The sequence below is a fragment of the Mustela lutreola genome, chromosome 12, assembly GCF_030435805.1.
Source record: "Mustela lutreola isolate mMusLut2 chromosome 12, mMusLut2.pri, whole genome shotgun sequence".
Taxonomy (NCBI): Eukaryota; Metazoa; Chordata; class Mammalia; order Carnivora; family Mustelidae; genus Mustela; species Mustela lutreola.
Window position 1 is genome coordinate 37,438,457 of NC_081301.1, and position 16,967 is coordinate 37,455,423.

The 16,967-nt window shown below is 38.5% G+C and overlaps 2 protein-coding genes and 1 non-coding gene across 8 annotated transcripts in view; 2 read left to right on the forward strand and 1 right to left on the reverse strand.

Moving 5' to 3' along the window:
- Positions 1-16,967, forward strand: part of UBAP2 (ubiquitin associated protein 2) — a 135,449-nt gene that overhangs the window by 93,954 nt on the left and 24,528 nt on the right. For 5 of the 6 annotated variants that reach the window (XM_059142387.1, XM_059142385.1, XM_059142391.1 and 2 more), the window contains 4 exons: positions 186-251; positions 4,165-4,217; positions 9,546-9,613; positions 12,330-12,519. In XM_059142387.1, the coding sequence (XP_058998370.1) occupies positions 186-251; positions 4,165-4,217; positions 9,546-9,613; positions 12,330-12,519 (377 nt within the window). The remainder of the gene's footprint in view (positions 1-185; positions 252-4,164; positions 4,218-9,545; positions 9,614-12,329; positions 12,520-16,967) is intronic. The other variant, XM_059142388.1, reaches the window with a different exon arrangement.
- UBE2R2 (ubiquitin conjugating enzyme E2 R2) overlaps positions 1-16,967 on the reverse strand; it is a 254,116-nt gene that overhangs the window by 92,185 nt on the left and 144,964 nt on the right. The window lies entirely within an intron of this gene.
- Positions 12,640-12,722, forward strand: LOC131813406 (small nucleolar RNA SNORD121A). The gene has a single exon (XR_009346806.1). It is a non-coding gene; the product is annotated as a small nucleolar RNA SNORD121A (small nucleolar RNA).

Below are 16,967 nucleotides of genomic sequence, written 5' to 3' on the forward strand. Positions count from 1 at the left end.
TCTGGCTAATAGGATTTATACTTGAGTCACAGGGCCTGTAACTTTATGGATTGCAGGAAGTTTTCTTCTCTGATGCACAGTATGGACTTAACTTTGATACTTGGCTTTCTCTAAGTTGCTGACCAGTTTCTCTTTTGATGAATACTTTTTTTAATATGTTAAGACCTTCCCTTGTACATTTGCAGAACTGGCATCAGATGTTCATAATGTAGCTCAGGATCTGCCAAACAAAAATCCTTATGGACTCAAAGGTATGATTGTTTAAATTAAAAAATTTCCCTGAGTTATGAAACTTCTGAAAAGGAGGGGCCTAGCTGGCTTAGTCCATAGGGCCTGTGACTTTTGATTTTGGGGTCGGCTTTAAGCCGCATGTTGGGCACAGAGCTTACTAAAAAGAAATCTTCTAAAATGCTTATAATATCTTCCATTTTAATCAAGGCTAGCTAAGAAAATTTCATCACGTGAATAATTGTAAAAACTATTTTTACGACTGCTTGATTAAATATCAACTTTTGATTACAGAAGTGTTTTACAGATTGGCCATCAGGACACCGTAGGTCTTTGACTCATTGTTTTCCTTTTTCCTATGTTGCTTCCTTATATGTGCTTTTGATAGTTGGGTTGAACCTAATGCATGCACCTCAAATTTATTGTTAAAAGCTGAAAATAAATAATGTTCCTGATGTTTTCCTGTAGTTTGAGGTATAGGTTTATAGTTCTATAATGGGGACCAAAGTTTCAGTGTAAAATTCTAATATTTTACAGTAGGATTAGGTCTAGAACTTAAATTCATCTATATGTAATGTTCTCATAATTTTTATACTATGTATCGTATTTAGAGTGGGTACTGCAGCATTTGGCCCTGATTCTGATAAGGGGCTATGCCCTGTGTTGCCTGACATAAGCACTTTACCATGTTGTGCTTCTGCTTGTGACTACATACGTGGTTTTCTGCCATTTATTAAATGTACTTAGGTTCTGACTGTATTCTCTATGTCTAAATTTGTGTTTTAATTGTTTTCAAAATACCCCTATCTCCAAGTGTTAGGCCAGTCTCTCTACATCATGTATATGAAAGTGTGCTTTAACGTAATACTACTGAGTACATATAAAAATGATCACAATAGTAAATTTTATGAGTATTTTACCACAACTTAAAAATTTTTTTTTTTTCACAATTTAAAATTTTTTGAAAAAATACATTGTAAACTTTAGGATACTTTAATATTTTATGTAGAGGGCTTTTTATTTTTTTATTTTTTTAAGATTTTATTTATTTATTTAACAGAGAGAGATCACAAGCAGGCAGAGAGGCAGGCAGAGAGAGAGGAGGAAGCAGGCTCCCGGCTGAGCAGAGAGCCCGATGCGGGGCTCGATCCCAGGACCCTGGCATCATGACCTGAGCCGAAGGCAGCGGCTTAACCCACTGAGCCACCCAGGCACCCCTGTAGAGGGCTTTTTAATTCTTCATCATTGTTTTTCTCCTTTGGAGTATCCCTTCTTTATACATATCTTTCTGGCTATTTTCCAACTTTCAAGATTTTTTTCCCCCAAGATTTTATTTTCATTTATTTATTTTTAAGATTTTATTGTTTTATTTGACAGAGTGAGTGAGAGAAAAAGAGAGAGAGCAAGCACACGGAATGGCAGGCAGGGGAGAAGCAGGCTCCCTGATGAGCAAGGAGCCTGATGTGGGGCTTGATCCCAGGACTCTGGGGCCATGACCTGAGTTGAAGGCAGCCAATTAACCAAATGAACCACCCAGGTGCCCCCTAAGATTTTATTTTTAAGTAATCTCTATATCCAGGGTGGGGCTTGAACTTACAACCCCAAGATCTAGAGTCCCATCATCTACTGACTGAGATAGGTAGGTGCCCCTGTTTTCTGTTTCTTGCTTAGGATGTTCCTAGAACTGCTCAGGTTGAGCCTCAGCTTTTCATAAAATTAATTAATCTTTAGAATACTGTCTCCTATGATGAATTTGACAGCATGATCATGTAGTAGGTTGGATGAAGGTGGCATCAAGAGCACTGTGTAGTGGTCATCCTTTAAATTAAATTGTGTCCTTTTAAAACTATACATTTACTTAGAGAAGTCTTGATGTATTAAAAAATTGGAGATTATGTATTATTAGTACCCAGAAGAAAGGCACATTGTAGAAGGAATATAAGAATGGAGAATAGGTAGATGGCTTGCCTTAGATTTATTTAGTTTTATGTACAGGGAGATCTCTACGAAGCCTGTGCAGAGGTCTTAGAGAACAAGATTTCAGTACTGATTTCAGACGGGGACTAATTGCACCTTTTGTTTTTTCACTTAAACTATAACTTTTCTCTAGTTTAGAAAAATATTTTAATGCAGCAAGATGTTGTTAGACGATGTAAATTCATATTTGTTTCACGTTATTTATGGAGAAATTATGGAAATCATTAAAAGGTATGATGAATGAACCAGTGCAAAGGATCAGATTGTCAGTTCAGATCTTTCTCTCTGAATCTTTACAGATATTTCGAGGATACATGCAGTTGAGAGGCACAGAAGAACAATGAGTACCTGTATCCACATTCTTCCTTCTTATAGTATATATGCTCTATGATCCACAATAATAGATGAAGTCTGTCAGTGAGGTGTGTAGGTTTCTCACAACAGTGAATATTTTCAGGTTTGAAAAATCTTCCAGGTAGAAGCGTATCTTAGGTGATATTTTATAGGGAGCCATACTGCATACATTCATCAGTTCTATGTTTGCCATAACCAGTCCTAAACTAGGGACATCCAATCAGAAGCATTCCAATGAGAAGGACTCTTTTCCTAGGTAATAACCATCTATTTATGAGGCATTTGGTTATTAGGTTATTGACTTCATTCCAAGGAGATTAGCTCTGGTTACCTGCCCTTTTTTCTCAAGAGTGTTTCCTTTCTTCTCTTCCCTTTGTCCTCTCCACACACAGACCTCATTATAGGTCAGATGCTCAGCTCATTTCTTCCGCTGGGAAGGAATGAAAACATCCACAGTCTTCCTGGTTGTAGTTATAGTTGATATCTTAGTATATTTTCTTTTAAAAACCATTTTCTCGGGACGCCTGGGTGACTCAGTTGGTTAAGCTGCTGCCTTCATCTCAGGTCATGATCCCAGGGTCCTAGGATCAAGTCCCACATCAGTCTCCTTGCTCAGCGGGGAGACTGCTTATCTCTCTGCCTCTGCCTGCTTGTGCACTCTGGCTCGCTCGCTCGCTCTCTGACAAATAAATAAATAAAATCTTAAATTTTTTTCTTTTCCTCTGGGTGTGTATTTGCATGTATAGTTAAAAATAATGGACCTGTATTCATATAGGATCTCTGAATACTGAAGTCAGTATTTCTGGACACAAATGCTTTTTTTTTTTTTTTTTTTTTTTTTTTTTTAATTTTTAAAAGGGATTTTATTAATTTGAGAGTGAGTGAGCGAGAGAGAGCAGAGCAGAGGAAGGGACAGAGAGGGAGGGAGAAGCAGACTCTCGCTGAAGAGGGAGCCTGACTTCAGGCTTGATCCCAAAACTCCATCTGGGATCATGACCCAAGCCAAAGGCAGACACTTAACTGACTGAGCCACCCAGGTGCCCCCACAAGTGCTTTCTTCTTAAAACGCTTAATAATTTGGTAGCTGTTTGTTCTGTAACAGTTGTTTGAGCAGATCGTCTGTACCCAGTCAGGAGTTATAGCACTGTACTTCATGTCAGCAGGACTGACTGTTAGGAAATCATAGAATGGAACAAATACCTTACAACAAGGAGGTGTCTATGAATTCAGTTATCAACATGAAATTAGGGTCCAAGGCAGACCAGCTTCATAATTAACTTTGTTCTGTTTTAAATTTTATATATCATAAGGATCTCATTGTACTTGTGCTGTGTTCATACTTTCTTACTCATGGCAGAATTGCTTGAATATGATCTACACTGATGCAAAATAAGTTTGAGAAATTGATTTGAGTTTATGTGCATAGTAGCTAGCTAAGTTGGTATTTGACAACATGACATTTTATTGAGAATAGCTTCATATTTCTTGGATTGGTAAACTAAATTCATGAGATACATGACACATCTTGTGCAGTATACAACCAAGAATTATTTGGAGTAAGATAGTATTTGGCTTTGTGATGTAAACTGTGATTATTGTCAATAGGAACCTGGAAGAATTCTGTGGAAGAGTGGACAACAGACGACTGGACTGAAGATGTAAGTATTTAGCATCATATTAGATTTGTCTTCCTTTTGGTTTTTGATAGGGGTATACATTCCTTGAAGAAAGCTGGAGACCTATAGTTCATTCCTTTTTGGATATCTGTGATGATCATGTTTTTTTTAGCAAATGCTTCTCAGAAGGAAGTTGGGGTGTTGAGATTTTTAAGAAACTTGGTTTTATTTTTTTTTTTTTTATTTTTTTTTTTTTAAAGATTTTATTATTTATTTGACAGACAGAGATCACAAGTAGGCAGAGAGGCAGGCAGAGAGAGAGAGAGGAGGAAGCAGGCTCCCTGCTGAGCAGAGAGCCCGATGTGGGACTCGATCCCAGGACCCTGAGATCATGACCTGAGCCGAAGGCAGCGGCTTAACCCACTGAGCCACCCAGGCGCCCAAGAAACTTGGTTTTAAAGCATCCACTTTGGAGTGCCTGGTGGCTCTGCTGTTAAGCTGCTGACTTTGGCTTAGCTCATGATCTCAGGGTCCTGGGTTTAAGCCCTATATCAGGTGCCCTGCTCCATGGGAGGCATGCTTCTCCCCTTGCAACCCCCCTATCCCTCTCTTGCTGTGTCTCTGTCAAATTTTAAAAAAAAAAAAAAATCTAAAGCACCCATTTAAAAATGACCAGTAGTAAAACGGATTGAAATCATTTTTTCACTTATTTTCTGTTTTGTTTGTTCTTTTTAAAAAGTTTTAAATTTTTTATGATTTTATTTATCTGAGAGTGAGAGAAAGTGCTCAAGCAGGGTGAGGCACAGAGGGAGAGGGAGAAGCAAGGTCCTTGCTGAACACGGAGCCAGATGTGGGACTTGATCCCAGGACCTGAGATCATGACCTGAGCCAAAGTCAGATGCTTAGCCACCTGAGCCACCCAGGCATCCCTTCTTCGTTCTGATAATCAACTGATGGTGTTGCCCTGACCTTTTATTTTTTATAGTGTTTTTTTTTTTAATGGAGATGGTGTTTGGGTCACAGCTGAAATTAACCTGAATAAGTGATTCTGGTTCTAGGTCCCGACCCCTTCTTCTTAAAACTAGATTCTTGTTATATTTGTTTATTCCATAGACATTTTTTAGTGTACTACTTTAGTTCTGGTAGTGTTGATCTGTAACTCTGGTCCCAGCATAAGATATTATTTGGTTAAAAAAGAATTTAACTTAATAAAATATAACTGAACAAGTAGCCCTATATTTTATGTTTTGTACCAATTTTCTGTTTGACTCTCAAGCTCCAGAACAGGTATATGTACATCATCGAGAGCAAACATTGTGTGGGTGAGAATAAAGAGATTATAAGTGTTGGCCTTTATTTATTTAAATAATGGGTTTTAAATTTATTCATTTTTAAGTAATTTCTGCATCCAGTATGAGGCTCAAACTCACGAACCCAAGACCCAAGAGTTGCATGCTCTACTGACAAAGCCAGCCAGGTGCCCCCAATATTGACCTTTAATATCATAAAATGACCCCGACTTTGAAAATTTTTTTCCTGAGAAAAATTTCCTGCCCTCCCCTACCGTTTTAACAGGTATATTTTTATTTATTATTTTATAAGAATATATATACTTTAAAGATTTTATTTGAGTGAGAGAGAGACAGCACAAACGGAGAGGGACAGAGGGAGAGAGACAGGCAAACTCCCAGGACCGTGAATTTATGACCTGAGCCAAAGTCAATGCTTAATAGACTGAGACACCGGGCACCCCTACAAGTACATTCTTAAAGAAATGACCTACAGTATGCCACCCCTTTTCTGCTGCAAAGCAGTATTGTATCTGGTTTGTTAGTGAGCAGACTGGGTTGAGTATGAGGAAGCGAGACAATAGAAGTGCTCATTTGATTGAGATTTAAGGTATGTATTCACTTCTGCCATATATTAACCATAAATCTTTGGGGTATGATGTCATCAGGCTCTGTAGTACTGGTAATAGGAGGATGATGGACTAGGTAGATGCTTACTTGAATCAGTGGAGGGATGGGTACCAGTGACGAAGGAAGATAGAGTGAGCAGCTGTGGGAACTTCATCTTACTTGAAACAGAGCTGTTCAACTTTTCAGTGTCTTTGTTACTAGAATTTTTGCCAAGTGTTTGTTTGGGAGGAAGAAATATTTTCAGTGCTAGAAGCTTTAGAGCTAGGAGCTTTTTGGCTCCTGTCTGGGTCAGCAGGCAGGTTAGAAGATGAGCAGGGGATCAGAATGCAAAAGGCCATGGGGTGCCTGGGTGCTGAGTTGGTTAAGTGGCTGCCTTTGACTCATGTCAAAATCCTAGCATCCTAGTAATGAACAGCTCATTGGGCTTCCTGCTCAGCGGGAGTCTACCTTTCCCTCCCCCCTCCCCTGTGCTCTCCTCTCTCTCCCTCTCAAATAAATAAAAATAGGGGTGCCTGGGTGGCTCAGTGGGTTAAAGTCTCTGCCTTCGGCTCAGGTTGTGATCCCAGGGTCCTGGGATCGAGCCCCGCATCGGGCTCTCTGCTCAGCGGGGAGCTTGCTTCCTTCTCTCTCTGTCTGCCTGCCTCTCTGCCTACTTGCGATCTCTCTTTGTCAAATAAATAAATAAAATATTTTAAAAATAAATAAATAAAATCTTAAAAAAAAGAAAAAAGGCCTGTATTCAAATTCTGACTGAACTGACCTATTGACTTTGAGTGATGCATCTTTCCTTATTGAGCCTTCTCTTTTCCGCCCAGTGTAATGAATATCATAACAGTTATCCTGTTTGACTTTCGATTAGTAGTTCTGTGGGTTAGATGAGGTCTTCCAGTGAATGTTGTTAACAAGCAGTTCAAACGTACGCACATAGAGATTAATATTCTGGAGAGTCCATATTATGTCACAGTATAATTTGTAATTAATGATAAGAATTAGCATAGGAAATTTGGATATCTTTTCTCAAAGTATCCAAAAATTTAAAACTTTCCTGATATAAAATAATGGTGATTGAAACATGAGTAATCTAAGGCAAAAATAGAAAATTCTATGTAGAACTTAGAACAATAGGGGCGCCTGGGTGGCTCAGTGGGTTAAGCCGCTGCCTTCGGCTCAGGTCATGATCCCAGGGTCCTGGGATCGAGTCCCGCATCAGGCTCTCTGCTCAGCAGGGAGCCTGCTTCCCTCTCTCTCTCTCTGCCTGCCTCTCAATCTACTTGTGATTTCTCTCTTGTCAAATAAATAAATAAAATCTTAAAAAAAAAAAAAGAACTTAGAACAATAACTGTTGGAGTACCTGGGGGCTCAGTCTGAATTAAGGGTCCAACTCTTGTTTTCAGCTCAGGTCATGATCTCGGGGTGGTGAGGTCAGGTTCCATGTTGGGCTCCACATTCAACAGGTGTCTACTTGAGATTCTCCCTCCCTGCCACACTCACTTTCTCTCTTTTGAATAAATAAGTAAATCTCTAAGAATAACCCAAAACAACAATACCTATTAACCCTTCCTTCCCTACTCCATTTTTTCCCTTTAAGTAATTTCTGCATTTAGCATAGTGCTTAAACCTGCAAACCCAAGATCAAAGAGTTGCATGCTCTACTAACTGAGCCAGCCAGGTTGCAGCCACTTTAAATAATTTTTATGTATTTTCTTTTGATTTTTTTTCTTTTCTCAAATTCTAAAATACAGCTTGTGTCTCTTGAAATCTGAGATTGCTTACTTTTTACATACTTTTAAAAAAAGATTTTATTTTTAAGTAGCTTCTGCACCTACTACGTGAGGCTTGAATCAAGAATCATGATTTACTGGCTGAGCCAGTAGTTGCCCCTCTCCTTTTTTTAGAAAATAGAGAAGGAGGAAACTAATTTTTTGTATTCTACCAAGGTTAAAGAGGATGTCAGTGGTTAATGTGGTTCTCTCATTTGCTTTGAACTGTTTACTGTTTTTGTGGCTTTGCTTTTCACAGTTACTCCTTTATTGCTTTTCTCTGTGTCTTATAGAATCTTATGTATTAAATAGAGTTAAGGCAAAAATGAATTCCTTGGGGACTCTTTAAGATACCACCTTGGAACAGGTGCAGTGTAACTCCTATTCAGCACTTTTTATATTTATTTATTTATTTATGTTTAAGATTTTGTTTATTTATTTGACAGAACACAAGTAGGCAGAGAGGCAGGCAAAGGGAGAGGGAGAAACAGGCTCTCCCTGAGCAGGGAGCCTGACGTGGGGCTCAATCCTGGGACCCTGGGATCATGACCTGAATCAAAGGCAGCCAGTTAACCGACTGAGCCACCCAGGTACCCCTTTTATTTGTTTTTTATAGAAAACGGACACCTACTGTCTACTCTGCCCCTGCCAGAATATTAATATGTAAGGCAACCTGATTATTATACAGTGTTTCAGAGTTCTGAGACTGTTAGAGTTGATAAGTATTACAGCAGTCTTTGAAAGATTTTCTGCAGTTTCTCACATAATCTCATTAGGTCATCATTTTTCAGCCTTTGAAAGCTCACACTTTGAAAATGTGAGAAGAGCCTACCTTTCAATAATGTGAGTTGAACTTACAAAAAATTTTATTCTGGGGTCCTTAATACTTAAAAGGGCATTTAGACAATATGTATAAATTTAAAATAATTGTATTCACTGAAGAAAGCCAGACCAAAAAATAACCTGCATATTTTAAAATTCCACTTAAAATTCTAGAAATTAAAACACTCATCTCTGGTGACAGAAAACACATTGGTGGTTGCTAAGGTAAATAGTAGGAGGGATTGCTTACATAGGGACAGGAGCAAACTTTTGGGGTACTATGTTCATTGTCTTGATTTTGTGATGATTTCATGGACATATTCATATGACAAAACTTAAGTTATTCGGTTTGAGCATTATCTGATTATTGAATGTGGTATAACCTCAACAGAGTTGTTTCTATATAAAAATGGAAACCTATGACTTAATAAAAAAAAGAAATACAGATTTACTAATAACAAAAATACTAAAACCATCTGTTTTGGGGGAAAGAAAATGTCAGGGTTTTTTTGCCCTTCCAAACGTTGGGCATTTGTGGTGGTTTTTTTTTTGTGTATGTCGTTTTGTATAATGTCATTTTGTTTTCTCATTTTGTGTAATGTCAAATAGAACCCTGCTCTGACTTGACTTCATTCTTTCCCTGATGTGAAATCCTTTTTATGGGTTTGCCAATCTAAAATTACCTTCACCTGAACAATATTACTTGTCATCATCACTTAATGTATTTTCTTTCTCTTAGACTACTTTTTGGGTGAAGTGTAATAAGAGTACCATTGACGGAAAATTGTCAGAAATTTGATACATTTTTAGTTTCATGTTCTGTAAAATAAAAGCAAAGTCTTTTTTTTTTTTTATTACTTTCCAAACAGCTTTCTGAAACAAAGGTCTTCACGGCCTCAGCTGTTCCAGCGGAGAATCACGTCACACCTGGGCAAAGGTAAACAATTTTTGTCACCTTTTGTCTGTTATTCAAAGCATAATTTAAATTTCTTGCTCCGGAAATTTGTTTTGGGTCTTACTAGGTCTCTTTTTTTCTCTTTCTTGGAATCTCTAAGGTTTTAACTTATTCCTTCTAAGATTTTGTTTTATCCCTAACCTTCCTTGTGAGCTAACAGAGCCTCTATCATTTTCTAATTTATTGTATTATCTGATGAATTAAAATAGCGATGTTTGTGACTTGTCATCATTTGTGATAGAGATTATGTTAAGCCTGTTTTGTTTTACTTAAAATTTTTTTTAAGGTTTTATTTATTTATTTGGCAGAGAGAGGGAGAGGGAAGCAGGCTCCCTACTGAGCTGAGAGCCGGATGTGGGACTCCATCCCAGGACCCTGAGATCATGACCTGAGCCGAACGCAGCAGCTTAACACACTGAGCCACCCAGGCGTCCCCTTAACTTAAATTATTTTCAAAGACTTTTTTATTTTTTTAAGTAATTTCTACCCAACATGTGGCTCAAACTCAAAACCCTAAGATTGATAGTTGCATGCTCCACTGACTGTAAGCTTATTTGATAATATTAAATTTATTTAATGGTTCTTTTTTATTTTTGTAAATATATGGTTTTTAAAAAAATTAACATATAATGTATTAATGTTTCAGGGGTATAGGTCTGTGATTCATCAGTCTTACTCAATTCACAGCGCTCACCATATAGCACATACCCTCCCCAATATCCCTCACCAAGCCACCCCATTCCTCCCACCACCCGTGCTCCCTCACCCCCAGCAACCCTTAGTTTGTTTCCTGAGATTAAGAGTCTCCCTCGCTGGTTTCATCTTTTTTCATTTTTCCCTCCCTTCCCCTGTGATCCTCTGTCTTGTTTCTCAAATTCCTCATATCGGTGAGATCATATAATAATTGTCTTTCTCTGATTGACTTATTTCACTTAGTATAATACAATATATTGTATTTTGACAGATGAACCTAATACAAAATATCCTTTGGTTTCTATGTATAAATATCATTTATTTAGATCTTTTGAGTCTAATACAAACTTCTCATTTTATATGGGCTCTACGAGTTATAATCTAGTCTCCTAGATTACAGAAAAAAGAGTTTTCAGAAAAATAGAAGCATTAGAATGTGCAGAAATGAATTTTTTTTTTTAAGATTTTATTTATTCATTTGACAGAGATCACAAGTTGGCAGAGAGGCAGGCAGAGAGGGAGAGAAGCAGGCTCCCTGCTGAGCAGAGAGCCCAACTCGGGGCTCAATCCCAGGACCCTGGGATCATGACCTGAGCCGAAGGCAGAGGCTTTAACCCACTGAGCCACCCAGACGCCCCTTGGACATATTTTATATATCTAATTCTCATCTACCCATCTCATCTACAATAACTCAAAAAACCTTTGATTATGTTTTCAAAATACAATGATCTAGGAGGATGAAAGCCTTTATATGACCTCAGAAAATTGAAGGAAATTTTGAATCTGACACACTTAATTTCGTGTTAAATGAGATGGTTGTAAGACTTCATTATAGGGAAATAAAATGAACAAAGGTTTTGTGAATTGCTAGGAATTTCTTGTTAAGTGGATAGAACTTCCTTACTGTATTCGTTACTCAGTTTCATAGGGTCATTTTCATTTAAAAAAAAAAAAAAAGCCTCCTCCTCCCTACTCAGTGAAACAGGAGGGAAAAGATGGGACCAGAGGTCACAATTGGGAATGAGAGGGCATTAAAACAAAACAAAACAACAACAAAAAAAACAAATACAACTGACTGGAAACTGGCCTTTGAAAGGGTTTAATGGAGTAAATTACTATGTGAGTTAATCCTGAGCACCTTACAGGTTCTGTGGAGAAGAGTTAGTGCACTTACATGTCAGGTAGTATAGGTCTAGAAGATTATTTCTTACTCATGCTTTTAGGTTTTCAGGCCATGATTCTCTCTTTTGGGGACATTTACAAGAGTTGTAGCTAACAGGGCATTTGTGCATTTTTTATATTTTGCACATTTTTTCCTGAGTATTTTTTCTTTTAAGATTTTTGAAATTCATTTGACAGAGAGTGGGTGCCCAAGTGGGGGGAGTGGCAGGCTTGATGTGGGCTTGATCCCACTTGAAACGTAGGCAGATGCTTAGCAGACGGAGCCACCCAGGCACCGCTTCCTGAATTTTTAAGTGAGAAAATTATTGGAGTTTTATATAAACTTAAATTATATTATAGCTTAGAATGTAGAACTCACAGGGGGGTATTTATGATAAATGGGAAACTACTTGAATTGTCTACCATGACTGTGGTTCTCATTCCCCCCAAACAGGGATTCACTCTCCTTGAGGCAAGTTTAAGAAACATTGGTACTGAGTTATGAGTGGGGCAAAATATTTTACAGAAAATGAGCCAAACTTCATAAAATTGTTTATTTACTCATTTGCTCCAAGTTTTCAAATCAGTTGTTATTGTGCTTGTTTCTGTGGAGCTGTCTTTATGTACCTTTTCATTTCTCTGCCAAGTCCTGCTTTAGTCTCTGTGGCTTTGTATGCTTTTTTAATTTATGCTATCCTTTTGGCTCCTTTAAATTCCCGTTTCCAAAGGTTTTCCTCACTTAAATATTTTTAACATGAATTTCCTCTATATTGATTCACTTCTCAAATTCATTATTGATAAGATTTTCTTTTGACTCGTTCCTCATTTGCTTTTGTCTGCTTAGCATTGATCTGGTAGCCTTGCTCCAGAAGCCTGTTCCTCCCAGTCAAGCCTCAGAAGTCAACTCCTTTGAAACTTCCCAACAGCAGGGCTTTGGTCAAGCCCTTGTCTTCACAAATTCTCAGCACAACAATCAGATGGCACCAGGGACTGGCAGCTCCACTGCTGTCAACTCCTATTCTCCTCAGAGTCTGGTAACTCACTTTTATTTTAGTATGGGATTTGAAGAAATGTACCCATAAGCAAATGTATTCCAGAATGACACTTGCCTTATAATTATTTTATAAATAAAAATATATCTGCAGTAGATATCAGTCTAGAAAACAATGATGTGAGAATTACCAAGCACATATCTGATGTTGCCATGTGGAATTGAGCTACTCTGAGTTTTCTGGACAAAGATTGGAAATACTTCTTCTTTTTGGAGGGGCGGGTAAAGATTTTATTTATTTATTTGACAGAGAGGGAGACCGCAAGAGCAGGAACACAAGCAGGGGGTAGTGGGGGAGGGAGAAGCAGGCTTCCTGCTGAGCAGGGATCCCAACACGAGTCTTGATCCCAGGACTCTGGGATCATGACCTGAGGTGAAGGCAGATGTTTAATGACTGTGCTACCTTTTTTACAATTAGTTGAAATCTTGAGTCGTAATCACTCAGGCATCCTTCTTACTGGTAATTTTTTTTCTTGGATTTGGTTTGAAAGTCTGTCTGTACTTACGACATGAAAATTCATTTGTTTTCCAATTTAGTTAAATGCAGATGTTTGTCAGAATTGGCTTGCTAAAATCATGCTAAAACATTTCTAGGTGCTTATATTTTTTGCATTTTTGTTTTGTTTTGGTTTTTTTTTTTTTTTTTTTGTAAAATTAGTGTACTTTTTCTTAACATGCCACTCTAGTGGAGGACCTTATGATATGGATATGTTTTCATTAAAACAGGGGTATCTGCTGCTTGCATATCTGGCTTTAACTTCCCATGAAAATTTAAGTCCTGTCAGGACTCCAGGAACTGGTAGAGAAGGATATGAAGATAGTCTGATGGGAGTAAAATCTTAGAGCATAGAATATCAAAGAATGTGGCTGCAGAATGGTGAACTGAAGGCCCTAACTTTAGGCAGCTCTCATTTGGCAGTGGGGGGATGGGGGCGTTTGGAATACAGATCCACAGCTTTCACTAGTGGGAATTATTTTGGTTCATTTGCTATGTTTTACCTGAAATCTGTGGTTGAGAAACAAAATTTTGTACAAATATGATATCTTGTCCCCTTATTGACTCAAAAATCATTTGCTGAACCCTAATAAAATAGAGAATGAAATATGTAAACTTTTCATTGCTGTCTTCTACTCTGCAGACATGTCATGTCATGTATAACTGGCTTGGGACTTGGCATTTTTAGTGTCACTGATGATTATGTATGAGAGGGTGTCAGTGCTTGAAGTAGGACAGCCCAGGGCATGATGCTGTCTCTGTTTTGAGAAGGTCTAATAATACCCTCAAGTTTTGTTTTTTGTTTTTTTAATTTAAATTTTTAAAAAGATTTTATTTATTTATTTGACAGAGAGAGATCACAGGTAGGCAGAGAGGCAGGCAGAGAGAGAGAGGAGGAAGCAGGCTCCCTGCGGAGCAGAGAGCCAGATGCGGGACTTGATCCCAGGACCCTGGGATCATGACCTGAGCCGAAGGCAGAGGCTTTAACCCACTGAACCACCCAGGCTCCCCTTATTTAATTTTTTAAAGCAATCTCTACACCCAGTGTGGGGCTCGAACTTGTAACCCTGAGATCAAGAGCCACACATTGCACCAACTGAGCCAGCCAGGGGCCGCAGTGCCTGCAAGTTTTGATTGAACCATTCCTGTCCTTTCTTCTTTTTGCCTTTCCATCTGCTACTGGTATGCTGACATAATATCTAGGCTGACCTGCTGGAATCTCAGCCAGGACACTCATAGGTAGAACACAAGTAGTGTTTTTTGTTTTTTAAAGATTTATTTATTTATTTATTTGACAGTAGATGGAGAGGCAGGCAGAGAGAGAGAGAGAGAGAGAGAGAGAAGCAGGCTCCTTGCTGAGCAGAGAGCCCCATGCGGGACTCGATCCCAGGACCCTGAGATCATGACCTGAGCCGAAGGCAGCGGCTTAACCCACTGAGCCACCCAGGCGCCCCGTGTTTTTTGTTTTTAACAGTGCCTTCTGGTGTGTTGCCTTTCATAATGAACAGCACCTTGAGAAACTGGAACAGGTATTGTTTAGCATATTACAACAAAGGTGCTCAACCTACTGTACTTTTATAATCAATGGGGAACTTGAGTAAATAACAAAAGTAGTAATAGTAATAATAATATAATGCCAGAGTCCACATAGACCAAATAAGTCACAATTTTGGGATTGCAAGTTGGGCACTTGTGTATGTTTGTGTATATGTGAGTGCACACATATTTGTGTATCAGTATACACATTGTTAAAGCCCCCATTGATTAAAATACAGGTGAAATTGAGAAGTCCTATGCTAAGTGTTAACCTGAAGCTAAGCGTTAGTCCTTGATTCAGTGATTTCATTGTGTTGCAAAACACACAGAAACTGCATTTGATAATAGTTGATGGAGGAAAGCGATCAGAAGAATAGAAGCATCATCCTGGAAGCCTTTACTGAACAAGGGGGCTTGAACTGGGTTGTGGTGGATTCATAGCAACATAAGACCTGTGTTTGGGACAGCATGAGGAAGGCCTCTGGAGTAGTGATAAATAATGTTAGCAGATTCTGTTATTTATGTGCAAAACTGCTTATAACCTAATGTTTTGCTCAGATTGGAGAACTTGAATTTCCTTAAAACAACTGGGATACTCCATGCCTTTGGGTAGTGTTAACAGAAATAATAATTTCAACTTTCTGTATCTGATCTCTTCAGAGAATGCAGGTCATTCCTGTTTTTGACCTTTTAAATGTTTCAAAAAGTTTATTTTTTTTATTATTCTTTAGATTTTATTTATTTGAGAGAGAGCAAGCATGAGGGGGGAGGGGCAGAGGAAGAAGTAGACTCCCCACTGAGTGGGAAGCCCCATGTGGAACTCAGTCCTGGGACTGTGGGATCATGACCTGAGCCAAAGGCAGATGCTTAACTAACTGAGCCACCCGGGGGCCCTTAAAAAGTTAGTTTTTGATAAATACCTTTTTAGAAACTGAAGGATCTTGATATGTAGAAATGCAGTTGATCTGCCATTGTGTTCATGAGTTGTAGGCTTTCATTCTCCTTGTGTTTTTTTTTTTTGTTTGTTTGTTTGTTTTCTTTTCTTATTTTGGTATAGTCCCAGTAGTTTATTTTTGCTTTTTTTTCCTGGCCTTAGGAGACATATCTAGAAAAATGTTGCTGCAGCCGATGTGAATGAAATTACTGCCTATGTTCTCTTCTAGGATTTTTATGGTTTCAGGTTTCAAATTTAGGTCTTTAATCTGTTTCTAGTTTATTTTTGTGTTTTGTTTTAGAAAGTGGTCCAGTTTCATTTTTTTACATATATCATTCTCATTGGCTCTTGGTATCTGACCTGATAGGATAGATGAATGAGGATAGATAGAAGAGGTGTAACATTTTCTTTTGGATACTTAGTTAAGGAGTGTATTTGGTGTTCTTAGTCATCAAAACAACTTGAAAGAAATGCAGTGATGTCCAGGGTATTGGCCCAATACACAGATATCTCATGTGTAATTTACTGTTTGGTTTTAGAATATTAACTTTTTAAGTAAGTGCTCTAGCCTGCATTTAATTTTGCAGGATGACATGGCTGAGCCATTCCGTGATCAAACTTAATAAGTATGATTACTGTTGTTGCATACATTAAGAAAATACTGTACTTTTGTTTCTGAAGCTTGTCTTTGTCATTTAAGTCATGGTATTTATCTTTAATGTAAAAAACGATACCATTTTGTGAATTTGTGGCATCACTTTTATTTATTTATTTATTTATTATTTTTAAAGATTTTGTTTATTCATTTGAGAGAGGGAGAGAGAGATCACAAGTAGGCAGAGAGTCAGGCAGAGAGAGGGGGAAGCAGGCTCCCTGCCAAGCAGAGAGCCCCATGTGGGGCTCGATCCCAAGACACTGAGATCATGACCTGAGCCGAAGGCAGAGGCTTAACCACTGAGCCACCCAGGTGCCCCTGTGGCATCACTTTTAAAAAGAAAGCAATGTCTTTTTGTTTTTTAAGATTTCATTTATTTGATGGGGCTCCTGGGTGACTCCATTGGTTAAGTGGCTGCCTTCTGTTCAGGTCATGATCCTGGAGTCCTGGGATGAGGCCTGCATCAAGGGAGCCTGGTTCTCCCTCTCCCTCTGGCTGCTGCTCCCCCTACTTATGCTCTTTTTCTCTAAATAAATAAAATCTTGGTGGGGAGGACAATTTATTTGCAGGAGAAAGAGGGAGAACACGAATGGGGGTTGGAGGAACAAAGGGAGAAGGAGAGGGAGAAGCAGGCTCCCTGACATGGGGCTCAACCACAGGACCCTGGGATCATGACCTGAGCCGAAGGCAGTGACCTAATCAACTGAGCCACCCACAGGTGCCCAAAACAAAGCAATGTCTTAAAATCCAGATAAAATATTCCCCTTCCCTTTAATATCTTTATCAGAATCTAGACGGATTGTTGGATTT